General features: G+C 53.8%; 8 protein-coding genes across 8 annotated transcripts; 4 read left to right on the forward strand and 4 right to left on the reverse strand.

The window, feature by feature from the left end:
* Positions 1-64: 64 nt before the first annotated feature.
* On the forward strand, positions 65-1,838 carry GLOTRDRAFT_120603 (S-adenosylmethionine decarboxylase). Its single transcript, XM_007866337.1, has 2 exons — positions 65-396; positions 618-1,838. Exons 1-2 carry the CDS (start codon positions 170-172, stop codon positions 1,681-1,683), a joined length of 1,293 nt encoding a protein of 430 aa, XP_007864528.1. The 5' UTR covers positions 65-169; the 3' UTR covers positions 1,684-1,838.
* A 326-nt stretch (positions 1,839-2,164) lies between these two features.
* GLOTRDRAFT_92456 (uncharacterized protein) lies at positions 2,165-4,454 on the reverse strand (the record flags this gene model as incomplete). The annotated part of the gene is made up of 7 exons (XM_007866338.1): positions 2,165-2,278; positions 2,336-3,397; positions 3,453-3,576; positions 3,672-3,836; positions 3,923-4,048; positions 4,156-4,181; positions 4,374-4,454. The coding sequence occupies 7 exons, from the start codon at positions 4,452-4,454 to the stop codon at positions 2,165-2,167; spliced, it is 1,698 nt and encodes a 565-aa protein (XP_007864529.1).
* Positions 4,455-5,069: 615 nt separating this feature from the next.
* GLOTRDRAFT_58778 (uncharacterized protein) lies at positions 5,070-6,802 on the forward strand. Its single transcript, XM_007866339.1, has 6 exons — positions 5,070-5,263; positions 5,317-5,496; positions 5,555-5,607; positions 5,656-5,737; positions 5,808-5,893; positions 5,949-6,802. Exons 1-6 carry the CDS (start codon positions 5,110-5,112, stop codon positions 6,630-6,632), a joined length of 1,239 nt encoding a protein of 412 aa, XP_007864530.1. The 5' UTR covers positions 5,070-5,109; the 3' UTR covers positions 6,633-6,802.
* Positions 6,803-7,023: 221 nt separating this feature from the next.
* On the reverse strand, positions 7,024-9,082 carry GLOTRDRAFT_74212 (uncharacterized protein; the record flags this gene model as incomplete). The annotated part of the gene is made up of 4 exons (XM_007866340.1): positions 7,024-7,350; positions 7,407-8,431; positions 8,562-8,664; positions 8,717-9,082. 4 exons carry the CDS (start codon positions 9,080-9,082, stop codon positions 7,075-7,077), a joined length of 1,770 nt encoding a protein of 589 aa, XP_007864531.1. The 3' UTR covers positions 7,024-7,074.
* Positions 9,083-9,400: 318 nt separating this feature from the next.
* On the forward strand, positions 9,401-12,796 carry GLOTRDRAFT_38396 (uncharacterized protein; the record flags this gene model as incomplete). The annotated part of the gene is made up of 8 exons (XM_007865751.1): positions 9,401-9,688; positions 9,745-9,854; positions 9,909-10,247; positions 10,300-10,498; positions 10,552-11,828; positions 11,938-12,056; positions 12,112-12,572; positions 12,626-12,796. The coding sequence occupies 8 exons, from the start codon at positions 9,401-9,403 to the stop codon at positions 12,794-12,796; spliced, it is 2,964 nt and encodes a 987-aa protein (XP_007863942.1).
* Positions 12,797-12,896: 100 nt separating this feature from the next.
* GLOTRDRAFT_120608 (P-loop containing nucleoside triphosphate hydrolase protein) lies at positions 12,897-15,118 on the reverse strand (the record flags this gene model as incomplete). The annotated part of the gene is made up of 3 exons (XM_007866341.1): positions 12,897-14,242; positions 14,293-14,782; positions 14,839-15,118. 3 exons carry the CDS (start codon positions 15,116-15,118, stop codon positions 13,072-13,074), a joined length of 1,941 nt encoding a protein of 646 aa, XP_007864532.1. The 3' UTR covers positions 12,897-13,071.
* Positions 15,119-15,608: 490 nt separating this feature from the next.
* GLOTRDRAFT_137763 (uncharacterized protein) lies at positions 15,609-16,818 on the forward strand (the record flags this gene model as incomplete). The annotated part of the gene is made up of 3 exons (XM_007866342.1): positions 15,609-15,685; positions 15,743-15,873; positions 15,932-16,818. The coding sequence occupies 3 exons, from the start codon at positions 15,609-15,611 to the stop codon at positions 16,687-16,689; spliced, it is 966 nt and encodes a 321-aa protein (XP_007864533.1). The 3' UTR covers positions 16,690-16,818.
* A 45-nt stretch (positions 16,819-16,863) lies between these two features.
* Positions 16,864-18,302, reverse strand: GLOTRDRAFT_38410 (topoisomerase acting in meiosis; the record flags this gene model as incomplete). The annotated part of the gene is made up of 11 exons (XM_007865752.1): positions 16,864-17,014; positions 17,072-17,121; positions 17,176-17,230; positions 17,277-17,429; positions 17,482-17,549; positions 17,603-17,677; positions 17,726-17,809; positions 17,864-17,950; positions 18,003-18,056; positions 18,120-18,174; positions 18,223-18,302. Coding segments are annotated over 11 exons (912 nt in total), but the record flags the coding sequence as incomplete, so codon positions are not given.
* Positions 18,303-18,645: the final 343 nt, after the last annotated feature.

Here is an 18,645-nt window from a genome sequence, read left to right on the forward strand (position 1 = left end):
GGTCAGTATGCATCCAATAATTATCCTGCCTTTGCCTTCGTCCTCGTCGTCGAGCAAGGCGTCGGCTCCGTCTTCAACAGCGTGCAAGCACCGTTTCATGCATCCTAGGAAAGCCCTCTGCGGCAACCTCAACTCCCCCTTCCCCTAGCGTCCTCAACGTTGACGGATAATGACTGATCAACACCACACAAACCCGCCCTTTGAGGGCCCAGAAAAGCTGCTCGAGATATGGTTCGCGCCATCGCCAGCCCATGTCCCTGGCGCGGACGCAGCACCTGATGGCAAGCACGGTCTGAGGAAAGTATCTCGGCAGGTCTGGGATGAGGTACTCGCTATCGTAAAGTGCCAGGTGCTCAGTGTTACCTATGGAGAGGAAATCGATGCCTATCTCTTGAGGTGAGTATAGGCAATCCGTGTTTCGACCTGTTCGCGATCAAGGCCGTAGGCCTGCCGACGGTCGTGTGCAGACTGAGCAATCACTGCGAGCCGACAAATGTGATACCATTCATTCTCCCTTGCGCGAGGTCCTTATAGATAGCCGATCCCCACACTTGCTAATTTGCCCATGTATTTAAGACGTCGAGACCTCCCAGTATGCTAATGACTCTTCGTACCAGTGAATCCTCGCTCTTTGTCTCACCCCATCGCCTCATCCTCAAAACATGCGGCACGACGGTCAACCTCCTAGGCCTCCCCCGCATCCTCGAGGTCGCGCGCGAGCACGCCGACCTCCCGAGCGTCTACCGCCTCTTCTACTCCCGCAAAGCCTTCATGTTCCCCGAGCGCCAGCACGGCCCGCACCGCGACTGGCGCGACGAAGTCAATTTCCTCGACGACATCTTCTCCAACGGCGCCGGCTACACCGTCGGCAAGGTCAACGGCGACCACTGGCTGCTCTACATCACCAGCCCCGGCGACGACTCGCCCAACGCGTCCCTCGCGAACTCGATGACCGAGGCCGCGGACAGCACTGTCGTCCGCGACTCCGAAAATCCCGACGAGACGTTCACCGTGCCTGATTATACCATCGAGATCCTCATGACGCACCTCGCTGCTGAGGCGCGCGAGCCATTCTTCACGCCCGACACGCCAGATCTCTCGCCCTCCGAGAACGCACTATCGCTTTCCTCCAGCATCGGCATCAGCGAGCTTTTTCCCGCTCACCTCACCACCCTCGACGCCTACTCCTTCACGCCATGCGGCTACTCCTCCAACGCCCTCATAAAATGGGGCTCCCAGGCCGGCGAAGGTGCCGAGTCAGACGAAGGGGGCGAGGGCTACTACACCATCCACGTCACCCCCGAAGAGGGCTGGTCCTACGCCAGCTTCGAGTGCAACGTCCCGCTGCCGACCACGCCGACCAACAAGGCCGGCAGCATCCCCGACCTGAAGACGCTCATCCGCCGCGTCGTGAACATCTTCCGCCCCGGCCGGCTCACCCTTACGCTCTTCATCTCCAGCGAGGACAACAGCACCGCGGAAGAGGAGGACGGGCTGAGCGCGATCGAGGCTGCGCAGCGGGCGTTCAAAGCGGCGCTGACGAACCCGGCGGCCGTGCAGAACGGTGTCAACGGCGCGGACGGGGTCGCGCTCAAGCCCGGCGTCTACAAGAGGACGGACAAGATCAACTATGAGTTTGGTGGATACGACTTGGCTTTTGCTACTTTCGAGCTGCGTTCGTGAAAAGTATCACCTTTACTGTCTTGACATATTTCTCGTGCAAGTCTGTACAATATGTACCTCCAGCGTTAGGTAGAGCTTGCTGTCACATGTACGATTAGTCCTTGAATATTGTAACGAACCGCTCCATCGATGTGGTGCCGGAACTCCTCTCCTACCATGTCCACGAAACCGGGAAAAGCATGGAGACTTGCGCAGGTTGTCGTCACCTGATAGTTTTCGACGCTGCCACACGTGGGTGGCTCCCGGGGACAGAAAGTAAGACAAGCCATAGATAGGTAGGCATTAGTTCATGTTATGAGCATATGTAACATACATTTTCCTCCCTCACCGGTCTTGCACTATGAAAGGACATGCATGGGTGAAACGCACTGCAAGCAAATAATTACATGGAACTGAACGCGCCTTGCGAGCACCGTTCGACGATTCATAAATAAACGAGATTAGCCTTCAGGACAGAGCATATTATTGAGATTGGCATTGGCTATCGCTTGACCCCGGAGCTTTCGCCCAAAGGTACACCTCCGGTCTTAGCACGGAGGTTGCAGAGAGGGCAGAGTCTTGTGAATATCTCTACCATCGGCCAGGTGATGGTTGCCTGGGCAAGAAATTTCAGGAGAGGGCGCTTATACCAGAGAATTTAATCACCACTTACCACCCCGACACGTCGCACCTCGAAGAGCATGGATGATGACGAGCCGTGGCTGCGATGCGCATACACGAGAATATCGTATATCTGCGTCTGCACAGGCACTCGCTCGAAGGCCATAGTCCATTCCAAGGACTGGAAGCCTCCGTCTGCCGGTTCCTTTCCATTGGAAGGGCGGCTACGGCCCTGCTCTACGGAATCCACCGTCCCATCCATGCGTGCCACATACTCCAGACGGAGTTTCTCTTCGTCGGCGCGGTCCATCTGGAAATACGGGTCTCGAGGAAGTAGGAGAAGGTGGTGTTTATCGGAGCCACTGCGAATGTGGTGAATTTCCGTCCACATCAGGCGGCGAGGCGATAATGTCGAGACGTCGCCCTTCGATACGGCGCGGGCAAGCTCGGCGTAGACGTCCGGCGGAAGCGCGGCCGTCTCCTTCAGCTCTGGAGCCAGGTCCTTCAGGTAGGTCGCCAGTGCCTCTTCGAAATTCTGGCGGGTGGGCATCTCCATCGCATTCGCCGTTCGAAGGTGTCGGAGGACTGAGTCTGGCAGCGGAGAAAATTCTGGGTTGGTCCAGGGTTCGATGCGGGTCGGCAGGAGCATTGTGCGCTGGTCCAAGAAGCAGGACGAAGAGGAGGAGGATTGGTCGTGGAGGCTCGTCTTCGGAGCGAGAGGTGGCAGGTTCGATTTACTCATCCACGCCGGCTGTACTGGGCGGTCTGCCTTGCGAGCCGGAGCCGGAGCCACACGGGGACGCTCTGGCTGGTTGACTCTTTGATCTGCCTTGATGTGCGATGAGGACGGTTCGTCGCCGACGTATTCTCGATAGGTTCTTGCGGGGAAGGAGGACTTTTCGGCTAGAGGATCGCCTGCCTCTCCGGATTCATCTGACGGTGGCACGTCGGACACAAGGAAAGACGCAGATTTTGTGGCGTAAGGAGATGCCGAACCTTCCTTTTGAAGAGCAATGTGCTCTTCGGGAACCTTATGTCTCTTTTTGGGCGTATAATTACATTCTGCGCCTTCCTCGCTCGCGCAGTGATTGCACACCGGCAGGTTCCGGTCGCACTTTGTTACGAGAGGTCCCGGTTAGCCAGGTCATGTGAGAATGACCGCCACTCACTTTGAGGTTCTTGATGCGGCATCTATCACATCTAGGGATCCCTCGGTGAGCAGGTGTCGGCAGGGGCGTGTACTTGCAGTCTTTCCCGTTGGGCCACACGCAATAGTTACATGCAGGAAGCACTCTATCACACTAATAAATTCAACGTCAGGTTAGCGAACAACAACCGTGCCACATATACCACTCGCCTTTAGATTGTTGAGGCGGCAGTGATCACACCGAGGTTTTCCTCTACGACCTTTCCATTGTGATTGCCTAGCCATGTAGACCTTCGGATTCGGAATGCGGATTGTGAGTTGACCATCGTCGCTAGGTGCTCCCATGGAGTCCGTCTCGTCCGGCGATTCAGCCATAGGCGTAAAATCCGATGGGTGTGATTCCAGTCTGTAAATACTGAGATCAATGAGAAACACTCATTCGGTGGAAGAAATGCAAATAGACAGTTATATGAATGGACCTTGTCGACTCACGTTGGGCTAGGGCAAGTAGTCGTGACGTGAGATAAGCCGAGCGACCCTAGATGACGAATCAGGCGAAAGGTCGCGATTTCTGGCCGAAATTTATCAGAACCTCTGCAATGAACTGCGCTGAACCTTCTTTCAATATTACGTCGCAGGAAGAGTGAGGTAGAAGCGAATTATGTGAGGGCCGGGCGTGTAAGGCTGTCCTAAGTGAGGACGACGCATCGACAGCTCGAACTTACTGACCGCGGTGACGTGACAGAAGTGACTTCCATTTTAGGGAGAAGAAACAACGGACACAACTTTCAGTTAGCAAAGCGGCGCTCCGCCCGCATCGTATTGCTTCTGCCGCTGACGCTCATGGTCATAGATTACTTGTACTACATTTGGTAGCAGTATTTAGAGTGGCATGGAAGAAAGATTCCCGTGAATGAGGGAGACAGCCAGCTCAGAATCTTACTGGCTGCTTGTCAGCTCCAACCACTTCGGCGGCTCTGTAGCGGCGGTGTTGTCCTGTTACACCCGACGGCAATACAGCCATGGTGCAGAATCTTGTGACATAGCAATTTATACGGAACGCAAAGGTACAGCCAAGGGAATCTGATCCACCTTGTTGGTCGTCGTTCTTATTCACGTTCTTGAGAAGCGCGGTGCTAGGGACTGCCGTGATGACTAAGCAGCTTGTCCCGCGGTGCAAAGATAGTAACGTTGCAGTAGATCGTCTGCCTTAGAGGGATGCACGTCCGAGCCAGTGCCGCGACCCTTGCGGCAAATGGAGCTAATAGCAGGAGCCACGTCGCCAAGGCTCAGCCCCTCGCATCCAAATCCAATGGTGCAGAACCTGCTTGCTGAGCCGGTACTATCATTCGTAACTTTGTGTTTGGGTCACTGGCAAGACTTGCTCTAAGCTTTCGCCATCGACTATAGTATTGAGATGATACCTAAGCAGCCCCCATGGAAATGCATACCGATCCCCAATGCCTGAACAGCTGCTGGGGAAAGCCACAACGGCTCGCGACAGCCAATAGACTGCCATAGAGCAGGCCAATCATGTTGGTCGTGACATCGGGGTTCGGCTATCAAGGTCGCCGGTACCGTCCGAGCTTTCAGTAGATCACTATTAGTATGCTTCCTAGCTTGCACTGCGCACTTGCCTCCCTTTCTCCGGCATACTCGACTCTCTCATTGTCGCAGCCATGTCGAGCAGCGCTGTCCAGGGCGTTCTCAGAAGACTCGAGCATTTCATCCCCACGAGTGCCATCCTTAAGGCTCTCGTACCCCAGACTCTGAAAGGTCTATTCTGGGTTCTGATACTGGTGAATATCCGAGCCTTCCCCTTGTCATGGCATTGTACGTCGCTTCTTTCTCGTCTGGTCTGCTGTTCATCTCAAGCACCTATGCAGTCCGAGTATTCCGGCCAGTATTTGCGTTGCGCCTCCGTTACCTCTGGATGCGAGTCAAGTTGAGGTTATCTCTGAAGCCGAGCAAGGTCAGGAAGCTGGAGATGGACAACTGGTATGGATCCTTGGCACCTGTAGGCGCCGACCCGTTCGACATGACGATAACGTATAATGCCTGGGCCGGTGAGTATGCGCACCTAACTTCTAAGGATTCACATTTGACGTGTCTTTGCTCTGTCAGGCCCTGAAGATTGCGATTTCAACCTCCACCTTAGCAACTCATGCTATCCAAAGGTGGTTCTTACTATCAGGATCTCGCTCTTCTCATCTAACGGATCTCAGATCTTGGACAGTGCTCGGTTCAAAGCTGCCCTGGCTATGTTCCCCTCCCTCTTTCCCTGCGGGGGTTGGATAGCACTAGCGGGTAAGCAGACTCCCACGAGTCCAATGTTTAGCTCTACACCAGGTGATTAATTTCCGCTACCGTCGGGCAGGAACACATCATAGTTTCATCCGCGAAATCCCTATGTTCGCCAAGTATGAATTACGAATGAACGTGGGCAGCTGGGACAACAAATGGGTACGTAGAATCAACCCTCTTGTGTGGCTCGCGCCGACCTCTTTAATCATCGTAGGTATACATTGTCGTCCGATTTGTGACCCATCCCAAAAACAAGGGCAAGGGGAGGAAGAGTCAGGGTCAGACCCCTCCGGCTGAAACAAACGGATCCGTGCCTACCTCCCTCCCATCCGTTCCACCCTTCCATACCCCAGCCACGCCCATTTCTATCCCGGCTACCCCAGCCAACCCCGTGGTACCTGATGCAAACCGCGCTGACTCGTCCTCCACCGTCAACGAGACCGTGCGCCAGCTCGCGAAGGCGCAGATGGCCACCGAAGAACCGGATGGCGCGACCCTGCACTGCGTCGCGGTGTCCCAGATCGTCTTCAAGCACGGGCGGATCACGATCCCTCCCGCAATCGTCCTGGCCATGAACGGATTCTGCGGGCCCATTTCGGAGGGTGGCGCGCCCTCCTATGCCGATGTGGCGAAGGAGGACGCGTCGAAGCCCGCCCAGCCGCAGCGCTACTCCCCCGCGAACCCGCCGCCGTACTGGGCGCAGGTGAGCGAGCTCACTAAGTTGTCGAACCAGAAGGCACTCCGGGAGTTTCTGCGCGGCGGGTGGAAGACCGTGCCGGAGGGCGAGAGGTGGTGGGAAACCGCGTTGGACGGGGAGATTGAGAAGAGGAGGCGGGAGCGGTTTGACGTTCTCAACTCGGTTAGGATCGGGATTGACGGGGCCAGGCACCTGCGGTGAGCACTGTCGTGGAGCCGCGCTGGTTCTTCTGCATAGAGCATAGAATATAGTATTAGGTTTGATAATTTGTATCCTTGCGAGATTACTTGTGTCTAATATTATTACAAGCACGGGGTTATATATGGTCAACAGTGAGCCTCGCCTGTATATGACCTACAGCCTCGGACGCGTCATATTTCGGGCGAGGCACGAAGTGCGATCCTGTGACATACGGCTAATGCATTGTTTCTCGAAAGCAATACGAGAGCTCATCCAGGCGCAATGCACTTCCTCCACTGTACGTTTGTGGATGCAAGACAAGTGATCATTGAGATGCGAAAAGAAGCCCAGTCATTGTGAAGGTTGTACAATTATAATGCTATGCTATGAAAGGTATGAACGATGCGATTGTGGTGGTAACATTACATGCGGTGATCTCAGAATCCAAGCTCTATGCCCCAAGTCAAACGTTGAAGTCCTCAACTTCGTACGAACGTCCGTACTGCTGCGCATCCTCTTCGTCGGAGTCGGCGTCCAGATCAATCATCGCCTCGTCTTGCGACGAAGGTCCCGGCATGAAGGTGTCTTCGTCGTACCTGAGGCGCTGCTGCTCCCTCATGGCCCTTTGTTCCTCCACCTCCTGGAGCGTGCGCCGACGCACTCGGGACAGGACGCGATCGAGCTGGTAGAAGTTATCGTCGTTCATCGCAAACTTCTGATGTTTTCGGCCCTTGATGTGCTATACAAGTGACATGGGTCAAGTTATGATACAGCCAAAACAGCGCGTAGACCCACCTCCTTGAAGTCTTCAAACTTGACTCGGCAACTCTCACAATACCCTGGTTTAGACTTCTCGTCTCGTTTCGGCAACCTCAGGGTACTTGTGCTTCGACTCTTCTTCAGCTGAGCACGACGCTCGGGGATGCTGAGGGGAGGACCCATGTCGCCAAGCTTGCCATTCGCATCGGCAGTGTTCCCGTTGTTGGCGGCGGTGACCCGGCGAGACGTCGTGACCTGCTGTTCCAACCTATCGCGGAGTGCTGCAGGTAACTGCAAAGTTTGCAACGGGCCGCTGGCCATGCTGGTGGTGCCGGCAGTCGAAGTGATATTCACGCTGTTGCCGGAGGCAGCGATGTATGCACCAGTAGAAGCGAGATATCCAGACGCATTGACCGATCCAGAATTGTCACCTTTCCAATCCAACAGCTCGTCGAACCCAAGTTCGGGGTTCGTCACCCGACGGTGGAGGTTATTCATCGACACCGTACGCCTGAGGTCGCCCTGCCTGGGCTGCACTTGCATCTGCTCTTTCTTGCGTTCCCTTCTGAGCTTCGCCTTGACGCACTCTCGCTCTTTGGCGTCCTCTTTCTCCGCGAGTTGAGCCTTCTCCCAGCGCCTCTGCTCCTTCTCATTATATTCCACGAATGGACCGCGTGCTCGAGGATGGCAGTAGAGAATGGGCCATGCACCCCTTTCAACCCCGTCTTTGCCCTTGGAGATGGTGTACTCTAGGGCATGAATCGTTGCAAGCTCCTGTTTCATGTCCTCAACCAACAAGAAATAGCTAGATTTGGAGAAGTATTGATAGTTGTGACGCTTTTGAGTCGGATCCCGTTCTGTGGTGGTACCGCGCAGTCGCTCCGTCAGCAACAGGCGCTGGAGGTCACGGCCCGTTCTGCTCATCCCAGTGGCAGGCTGTAAGAGTTGCGGACGCGACGCTGTAGTCGACGAAGCCAGGGGCGCGAGACATCGTTCCAGGACGCTCTGTAACTTCACAGTATCCCAGATCTTGATGCCAAAGTCAACAGCTTTTAGAACGACTGCATCATAGAGACACGCATTCTTCTCTCTTCAAGACGACTCCATTAGCCTCAGCAATGACAGAGAGACAAGAGCAGCACACTAACCCTCTGAGTTTAAAAGGACTGCCGAGCAAAGACTGGGTGGTACCTTTCGGATTGCTATTCTCCTTGTTCGCCCGATCGCCAGGCGGAGGTATGGGTTTGTTGGTCACCAGATGCGTCACATCGTTCGAGAAGAAGTCCTCGACACGCTGCAGGTGAAAGTTAGACCCTTCTCCTCATTCACGGAGTGGAAAGCCATACCCCGCCCAGTTGTTCGATTTTTGCCGTTAATCGCTCCTGCGTAGCGGCTTCTTCGGGGTTAAGAACATCAAGGTCAAAGTAGAAGGACCATTGCGGAAACGCCTTTGTATACTTGATCTGAAAATCCCGCTTCTGCTTCTCCCGTTCCAGCCGCCTCTGCTCCTTCTCCTTGCGCTCTTCGTCCTGTACCGGGACAGGTGGCAAAGCTCTGGCTCGCTTAGCAGAGTCCTTTACAGCACCGGCGTCGAAAGCAGCATCCGGCGACCTCGCCCGCTTCCCGACTGGTAGGCCGCCCTTCAGAAGCCTCCCGGGATCCACTACACCGGGCAAAGGGCGCGATAGCAAAGGGCGACGAACGGTAGCCATTGGGATCTTCGACGACGAGGCTCGCGTTGCTGATGCTGCCGTTGCTGCGTCGAGGCAAGAAACAAGAATAGTGGTGGGCGCAATCAAGAAGACACGCTTCAACGCCGACGCGTGGAACTTGATGCACGCACCATCGCCGCTGGACGTGTCGAGATCACGTGCAGACGCGAAGAGCCACAGTCTTACGTAATTGCCTTCTCCTCACTGGACGCGCTCCATCTCAGCCTACTGAGGCGCGCCTGTGGCAACAGCCTGGCCACGCGAATTTGCAGTGTACACCCGATGGAATCTCCTTATGACTACCCGGCAGGAGGAGATATGCCCTGGCTCCCGCCCTTGGGAGACCAGGAGGATACTAGAGACAGCCCGCTCAGCCTGCCTCCCCTGGCTGCTCCCTTCTTTGTTAAACCCCTTCCTGACAAACCACAGAATCCATTGATGGATAGAATGGAAATGTACTGTTCCAAACATTCCGGCCGAAGAGCGGAACGAGGGATTACGGATTCCGTTGCTCCGAACGAACCTAATGTAGTTCAAGCTGACCCTCAGCATGCCTCCGAAAGTACGCTGTGGGATGATGCTCTAAGGTTGGAACATACTCGAACGGTAAGAAACATGAGGCTCATGAAATATTATCAGAGTCACTTACGACGATTCTATAGCCGAGCCTTTTATCTTGGGATACGCTTCGTTTCTCCCATTCACCGAAATCTCTAGGCACACCCTTTCTATCGGAAGGAACGAGCGAAGACTTCGCCATCGCCAGACATTTGTGAGCACTTTACTCCCTTGATTTTATTCACAATAATTGTATCATGCCATCCAGTGTACAACCGCCGCTCTTCAAAGACTTAAAGTCAGACGTAACATACGTCACCGAAGGAGAGCTTCTTCAGTCATTGCGAGCGACAGTACTTGGTACTTCTTCCCGGTTGTACCAGTGGGATGGCCTTTCAGAACTGTTTCAACCAATGTTCGCGCATGGGAAATCGTCTCTTCTACTAGTCTATGGTAAAGACGAAAAGATCAGCGCGAGGCTCGTTTCCGCCGTCTTTCTGTATCTTTCTTCTTGCTCACATCTAGCTCTCAGTATTGTCCGGAGATTCACAGCCGTTGGTGCTCTTCTGCGTCGACTGGATATCCTAGTTGACTCCTTGAAGGCGCAGTACGTCAAGCATCGGGATCCCTACTTTGGACATCGCTGATCCACCTTGCAGGAGTCATCCAGAAGCATCTACATTTTACGCATTCACTCATGCGATCTCGTCTCTCCTTCAGTACGCTCGGAGCGAACTGGCAACTCTCCCGTCTCTGGATACCAGCGTCAACTCCGAACGACAACTCTTAATCGAGATTTCAACAAAATATGCCGAAGTAGAAGAAATTATGACTGCGGTCGCTGTACTCTGCAGACGGGTAGCCGATAGTTGTTTGGTGGTTGGAGCATGTTCTGACGCGGGCATTTGTAGGATCTACAGACTTCTCCGAGACAATATCAACCGCTGCCAATTTCCACCGAGAATCTGCTTTCTCATGTATATCTCCATATCAAGTCGTTAACAGAAAGAGCAGCAGGCAGAAGAGTCAGGGCAGCTGTCGCCTTCATCCTTACAACAATCTCCCAAGGCTATTTCAAGACTATCAGCAAATCCGTGGGCCTTGGAGCCGTCGATATCACTGCGTCGTCCGAGGAGCCGCTGGAATTGCCCGAGGAAGATGAAGAAAGCTCGGACGAGTCCGACGAAGTTCAAATTGAACGCCGTGGTGACAGTTTGCCTGCGGCGTCATTTCCTGTGTTCTTCTCTTCCGAGTTAGCGGATACTATACCGAGAGCCCGCAAGTCTCTAGAACTGCTCAAGGCTGCCCAGAATGACCACCCCCTTTTGCACTACTACGAGCCTTTTTCTGATCTTGGCTGGTTTTGGACGGAAGAAGAAGTCATCTCTGCATGGAACCGCACACAGCTTTCCGATTCGAAGCCAAGGACGGCGGAAGAGACGTCATCTCAAGAGCTGGCGCTCTCAGCGGTCTCGGAATCAAAATATAAAGAAGAAATAAAGGAATTCCGCATATTCGATCTCCCTCCAGGCGAGACCCTCGGACAGGAGGCATCGGACGCGCGCTTGCCAGTCTCCCCAGATTATTCTGTTCAGTCATTCATATCCGCGTTCCCCTCTGAGCTACCCTCCATCACGCCGACGTTGGATCATCTCAGCGAACTAGTTCTGACGCCTCTTCTCGAACGTACTCGGTTATTGTCTGGAGCACTGCTGGAGATATTGACTTCCCCCTCGTCTTACTTCAACTTCCACAATCACGTCTACCTCCTCAGATCATACCTCTTACTCACGTCCCACTCCTTCCGGAGTCGCCTCGAGGCTGCTTGTTTCTCTGACTCTGAGGACCGCTATCGTGATAAACAGGCTGCAAGGTCGCTGGTTGTACGGCCTAGCCGCACTTCCGAAGCTGGAAAAGATGAGAACTGGGCTGTCGGACTTGCTCCGGAGCTGATGGAACGGCAATCTTGGCCTCCGGGAGGTACTGACCTCAGCTTCTACCTCAGAACAGTTATTGTAGATTCCTTAGAAGCGAATTTCGATGAAGCTGACAGTGAAGACGAGGGTGGTGTGGTCGAGAGGGCTGGACGCGCTCGAATATTTCAAGAAGCAGATTCCCGGTTGGGATTCGCGATACGTGATCTGCCAACAGGTACCGGCAGAGAAAAATGGCTCAACCCACTATGTGCGTCCGCGATCTCTCTTTCAGTGCATTGCCTTCATATAACTCATCGTCAACTACCAGCGATTGAGTGAGAACATCTACCAGTGCGACTATATATATCTGACTATGTACAGGGCCCTTGATTTCCTGTACATGGAGTATCGACCTCCCCATCCGCTGGATGTGCTTATCACGCCTGAAGTCATCTCAAAATACCAGCGCATGTTCGCTTTCCTCCTACGACTTATGCGAGGTGCGTATTTTGGATAGCTCCTCGGCATATGATATCTCAACGTTGTGCATGACAGTGGAAAATGGCGTCCGTTCTCTATACCGTATGACCAGACGAAAGTCTGATCCTCTGTTCCCCACCCTAGCGTCGTCCAATAAACTATTGCTCCACTTCCGCTTTGTGGCCCACTCGTTCGTGATGGTGATATCGACATACGTTTTCGACACGGCTATCCGGGGCAACTTCGACGTGCTCCTTTCCCGCCTTTCGTCTACAACAACGCCAGGCAATGAATCCTTCTCAGACGTCTTTACCCTTGCCGACCATCACTCTAGTGTTATGGACGACATTCTCAGCGCATGCTTACTGCGATCAGGACAGAAAGCAGCCGGAGACCTGCTGAGAGGCTGTCTCGAGTATGTCCTTGATCTATGCAACTTAGCTGGGATGAGGCGAGAAAATAGGCGCGAAGAGTATGAAGCAGCGCCAATGTTGGAGGATCTATACAACGCTTTCGACTCCAGGATGACTACATTGGTGAGCCCCTTCGAAAATGATCATGCACAAGGACTAATGAATGGCGATACCAGGTGAAAGTTCTCAGAGGGGTTGTCGAAAAGGAAGCAGCCATGTCCGACATACCACTCGAGTACATGGACATGCTCAGCGGAGACAGACTTGCTGCTCTTCGAGGCACAGGTAGTCTCCGTCACCTGCTTCACCAATTGGACAAAACTCATCGGTCACCACACGTGCATTGACTTCCGGATTGCTATGTACTATTCTAATGCTGTGTGTGTATTGTACAATCTAGTGTCACAAATGAAATTGTAGTTGTACACAAGGCAAGGTAGTGACCATAAAAGACGCATAACACCATATCGGCAACCTGAGGATGAAGGAGACAGAGGAAAGAATGGCAGCATAGACAATGAGGACATATAGGAGCACGACATGATTGTTCCTCGAGACGGCCGGAACAGAGGGGGTATAGATGATATGGGGGATATAGGGCTTGTGAGAGTAGGACAGTAGTCTAATCCTCATTGGCGTCGTCGAAGACATCTGCAGCCTTCGTGGGTGACGCAGCATGCTTGCGCTCACGATTTATCTTGGTCTGCTCCCTGGACCATATCGCGTTGACTTCCTCTTGACGAGGGTCGATCGCGCCTACGTCACCGTTTGAGATCCCCAAACCCCTCAGAACCTCGTCCGCCCTCACAGTGGCGGCGAGCCTCACGCCCTGGCCCTTAGAAGACTTGGTGGTTGCAGCAGAGAACGACGCTGAGCGGCCGACGGACCGACGGCCAGTCTTGGTCGGAGTCGTAGGCCCTGACGCAGACGATGAGAGCGAGACAAGGCCCACGGTCTCAAGCAATCCCAGCAAGTCGGAGAATTCGCTCCTCGAGACTGGGCTGAATACATCATTTGTCGAGCGTTTCAAGACTGCGACATAGTACCCGTGAAGTGCGGTTGGATCAATATCTGTCGCGGTCCCAGACGGAGAAGACGGTGACGAGGTCGATCGCTTGATCGAAGGCTTTGAAGGGGACGGCAGTGCCGAGTTGGATATTGAAAGGTTGGCTTCCAACCTCTTGGAAGCTAGAAGAATGGCGAGCAGGACCAATCTCGCCTGCATCCCCAGATCGCGGACTTTGGTAATGATCTCGTTATTTAACGAGGTAGCAGCCGTAGTCGTAGATCTCTTCGAAGTAGAGGGCGTATAAGTTTTCAGAGCTGCGAGGACATGCGACGGCGTAACAGCAGGTACGGCAGCCTCGACCTTGCTATCGGCAGACACGTCTTTATTCTTCAGCAGAGACATGGTTGCCTGATCAATAGCACCTCGAAGGACCTCGAACAACGCCCGTACGTCGCCCGTCTGGGCAGCGATCTTCTTCGAAAGCAAAGTGAGGGCGGGCGCTGGCAAGAACTTCTTCATCTTCTCTGAGCAGGCTGGGTCGTCGATGAGGGGAGCAAGTCGTGTTTGTACAATTTGCAACATCTGACTGGCAGAGTAGGGAGAAAAATGCAATGTTGTAACGCTCTTTGAGCCAGTACCCGCCAAGGATGACGCCGCCGTCAAGGTGTGGGTATTGGCAATGCCGATGACGCGCAACGTGGAGGAGTGAGCATGGGTGAGATCGAAGAGGGAACTAAGAGCTTGCGCGGGTGCCACGTGGTCCAGTTCGTCCAGCACAAAGATACTACAAAGAGGAATTGATATTGGTACGCTCTGCTTTATCTCACGACGTACCATTTATCAGTCGCCTTGGAAAGCAACGATGTCAAGGAATCCTTGGTGTCCTTGACCTTGCCTTTCGCGGTGCGGGAAGCTCGCACAACCATGGCTGGCCCGCCGAACTCTTCGCACATCTTCGCGAACAGCGCAGGAAGACCTTCACAGGCCATGCAGTTGACATAGACAACCTTACATCCCGCATCGATGTCCTTGACAATGGCGTTCACTAGGGCTGTCTTACCGGTGCCAGGAGTCCCCGAGATATAAAGAGTGGCGGCCATTGAGGATTCCGCCTCTTCAGAAGGATTTAGGAAGGACGAGATGAACTTTGTGATGACTTCCCGTTCTTCACCACGGCCAGCGATAGTCGATGCACCATCGCAAGTGGTACGAAGGAGAGCACGGGCTCGTAGGTAAATTGGAAGATTCTGTTGGGGAGTAGGGGGTGGGGTCTGGAGGGAAGACGCGCCGTCAACTTCGGACGAAGATGTGCTCCGACGAAGAGCTAATCAGTAATGGAATGGTCATTAACGTCCTCAAAACAGATGAAGGTTAACATACGAGCGATAGGTGATGAAGGAATAGTGGCATCGGTCCGAGTCCGACGCAGTGGGCGGGGCGTCTGAGGGATGTTGATAGCATCAAATCGGAACGGAGGGATGTTTTCTTTGTTGCTATCGTCACCGAGAATGGTGGCAGTAGTCTTCATTCGTTTGAAGTTGGGGGTAGATTCAGGTGTGGGGAGGGAGGGGAAAAGGGAGTCGTCTGGTAGATTTATGGAGTCGGAACGACATGTTCTCTTACCCAGGACCGTGGCCCTGCTCTCCATCGCGGTTTGCATTTTGAGGGTCGTCGTCGTCGTCGCCGAAGTAGGACTGTACCGTAGTTGCTAGGCTCTTGATGCCTCGAATGTTTTGAAGGATGTGGTCGGATGAAAGAGAGAGCAGGACGCGCTCGGGGGGTTTGGCCACCAATTTCAAACTCCGCCAGCCATCAATCAACGCGCCCGACGCGTGTCACGTGCTGTTGATTAGACGCGCAACGCGTTACGCTGCGTGTAGCCGTGTCACGCGTGTCAGTGACGAGACGCGTCACATTCACCTCTCTTCCTCCGCGATCCGGTGTTAGAGGGGACGCGGTGCTTACGGCTGCCCTGCTTGCTTAAACTATTTCTTGGCGTGTCTTCGTCGCAGCACCTAGCGAAGATGGTGCTTATGGCACCGAGCGGCTTCCTTTTCCTGCGTAAGGGGGCTTCGGCTCCTGCTGGAGGATTTATCCCACCGCCCATCCGAGAGTGACCCTTTCCACGGCTGGCCACGTCCCAGGGTACGATGTCATTACTGTCAATCGCCCTCTTTGTCGTCACTCTGAACTTACGACCCCGTCGAGTGACTGCATTACCATTCAAGTACGTCCCTTCGCATTTGTCGCAGCAAGCAGTTGAAGCTTACACCTGTCTTTCTAGCCGCCGCGACGATGACTCTGATAGTGACAGTGACAGCGACAGCGACGACTGCGACAGAGCATGCCGTCGTCGCAGACGAGCGCACCCTCGCTTGAGCCGAGGTGCAATCGCAGGTATTGTGATTGGCATAGGTACGGTAGTTTCACAGGCACAGCTGCATGAACTTCACTTCAACCGGAGTGTTTCTAGTTCTCTTTCTTGTCCTCTTCTTTATACTCCTCTGGTTATGGAGGAGGAGACAAAGGGAGAAGAAATTACGGGAGAAGACTCGTCGCATGCTTGAAGACCAACAAAGGAACAGACTCCTGCTTCCTGTAGTACCGCCTAAGGACAAGGAGGGGCGTCGCGATCTCGTTATTCCCGCCTGTCTCACACCTTCGTCCCCCAGGTCAGCAGGGTCCCCTTCTTCTATGCGAAACCTCGGCCATAGCTCGTCGCGCGGCCAGGCAGACAACGAACCTGAATTCACCTCCATGGCCAATCTCGGTCACACCAGGTCCAGCCGCCCCGCCGAAGAGCAATCAGTTACTGCTGTCTCCGGTCATAGTCAATTGTACGGTTTGGGAGATAACGGCACCCCCGTTACGTCGTTGCCGAATCTGGGACATGCCCAATCACACCATTCTGCGGGTGACCGGTCTTTGCTCAGCCAAGCAACAGCCGGTTCGATTCTAGAAGAGCGGTCGACCTCGCCCATCCCGCCTCTCCCCAATCCGCACGACCGAGCATCATCCTATGCACCTTCTTCCTTCGCGTCAATCGGCACAACCACGCGCAGTAATTCGATGGCCACCACCTCTCTCCTATCCGGTCCGTCTACAAGGCGTGCGTCGGCCTTGTACGAGGATTTGAGCATGTACCAGAAGAAGCTTGAGGTCCATGACCAGGAGGAAGCGCAGACCGCCAGGGAGGCGCTAGCAGATCCTCCTCCTCAGTACGGCTCTTGAGGTCTGAACGTTGGAGCACGTGCTGATATGTTCAATTGTACCTTAATCTCCTGAGTGATGTTTGGACTTGGTGAAATATGGACCTAGAGTTTGTTGTTGTAGCACAGACTATGGATGTGGTTTGCATGGAATCTCGTTCATTCATCATCATGGACAGGAGGAAGAGTCCTACATTCACGACAGATCTGCTAGCACTAGAACAGCCTCTGATATCTTCCTACACAAATAGGCGACCAGGGCAGGCATCGTGGTCTTGGTCGCTGACGTGCTGAGGACCTCGATTTCTGCCTTGCGACGCAGATGCAACATATGCAGCATTTCACGCCTGGTCCACGGCGACGGGCTGATGTCATCCTGTTTGTAATAAATCAGGAATACGCACCTCCATCGCTTGGGCAGAATCTCCTCAGGGCGTCGCAGTATGGCTAGCGCCTACACAGAAACAAGGAGTCAGGTCGGTGCTTCAGGAGGGGAATACAGGCTGACCTTCTTCTCGTCGTGAGTTGTGATAGGGATCAGGGCGTCCCGGTCTACACCCAGCCTAGGGGCGTGTTAGAGTCATTCCTGCTCGGGCATCGAGGACCTACTCTAGCAACTCGCTGGACCAGATGCCGAGCCACTCCAAGCGCGACGCGGCCAGCTTCTCGTTCTCATGGCGCATACTTGCGCTGCCAAATTTGTAGACAGACAGTATATCAAGACCGTAGGCATCGCCGTCTACTAAGGCAAGCATTGGCACGCTAATCGGTCTTTTCAGCAAGGCGAAGCAGGTAAGTCTGTTATGAAACGCACTGTGTTGGCAAGTTGTCAGATAAAGTCTTCACCAACTGACGGGTCGCAACGTCGGGATATCCCTTGCCCTGAGCGAAGCCACCATTGAGGCAAGTTAAATACTTACAGTAACTTTACTCACCGTGATGATAACTCCCTCACCAGGCAGGGACGCGTGACTCGCGAATTTATACCGGCAAAGCGTTTGGAAAATAGCCTAGTATAGTTTGCACTGATGGAAGGTGGACTTGCACTAGCGTCTTACCTCTTTCTCCACGATTAGGACCCACGTGATGTGATCCTTTACCTCAAAGTGCGAGATCTCTTCGGCAGCTGGAATGAGCATTCCCTACCCGAGAAGATGAATTCACAGCCTCCTCCCCGACGGAGGACTTCATCGCACCTCGGAATCATTGCCCCGTATTTCTGCCCCGTCCTGCAGGTGGATCACCAAGTTCTCTCCCGCGAAAAGGCCTTTCGATGCGGCACGCTAAGGACTGAAGTGACAATTTTGGTTATATGACTTAGCGACCTGAGCTTACCACGTTCATATCAGCTCTGCCGATCTCGAACGTAGCCGCCATATCGTCGACCAACTACAGGGTCCAGTAATTAGGGTCGCGGCCGCATCCTCTGCAAGGGAGAGAGGGAGGCCCTACGCGGTTAACAACGGTCTGCGACTTGAACAAAGGCACATCTTTGTAGTACATGTCCCTAGAAAGGTGTTAATACCTATCAGACCACATTCAGGAATACACGCACCTCTTAGTCGTGGGGATATCGTCTACGAGAGCTTCATGCGTTAAATCCGTGACCCGGAGCAGCTGAGCTGCGGCCCTGGCTTTAGGGCACTGGACAGGACTATATGCATATACCCACTGACCTAACGTCCTGGAACTCGTGGACCTTCCCTTCTGCGGGAAACTAATGGTTCGAGGCGCACGCAAACTACAAAATTCTTTCCAGCCCAAAATATATGCGGCTAGGGAGAAGAATCAGACCCATCCTGCATCACCTTCTTTCTGTCCGCCAGCTTCAGCTCGATCTTCTTGCGCGAGCTATGTCGCTTCTGCGACGGTCGGGTCTGGGTTGCTTCGTCGTCATCGTCGTCAGATAATAAGCTAGTCGAAAGCTGTGAAAGGAAGGACAGAACGAGGCCCTCGACTCTGCCAATCGCCTCGTCAC

The sequence above is a fragment of the Gloeophyllum trabeum genome (genome assembly GCF_000344685.1).
Source record: "Gloeophyllum trabeum ATCC 11539 unplaced genomic scaffold GLOTRscaffold_00004, whole genome shotgun sequence".
NCBI classification, from domain to species: Eukaryota; Fungi; Basidiomycota; class Agaricomycetes; order Gloeophyllales; family Gloeophyllaceae; genus Gloeophyllum; species Gloeophyllum trabeum.

Excerpts from the sequence above, each read along its gene's own strand:
- GLOTRDRAFT_120603 (XM_007866337.1), top strand. The coding sequence starts at position 170 with ATGACTGATCAACACCACACAAACCCGCCCTTTGAGGGCCCAGAAAAG. Across the intron at positions 397-617 it reads ATCGATGCCTATCTCTTGAG|TGAATCCTCGCTCTTTGTCT; the intron begins GTGAGTATAGGC and ends TCTTCGTACCAG.
- GLOTRDRAFT_58778 (XM_007866339.1), top strand. The coding sequence starts at position 5,110 with ATGTCGAGCAGCGCTGTCCAGGGCGTTCTCAGAAGACTCGAGCATTTC. Across the intron at positions 5,264-5,316 it reads CTTCCCCTTGTCATGGCATT|TCCGAGTATTCCGGCCAGTA; the intron begins GTACGTCGCTTC and ends GCACCTATGCAG. Across the intron at positions 5,738-5,807 it reads GGGTTGGATAGCACTAGCGG|GAACACATCATAGTTTCATC; the intron begins GTAAGCAGACTC and ends ACCGTCGGGCAG.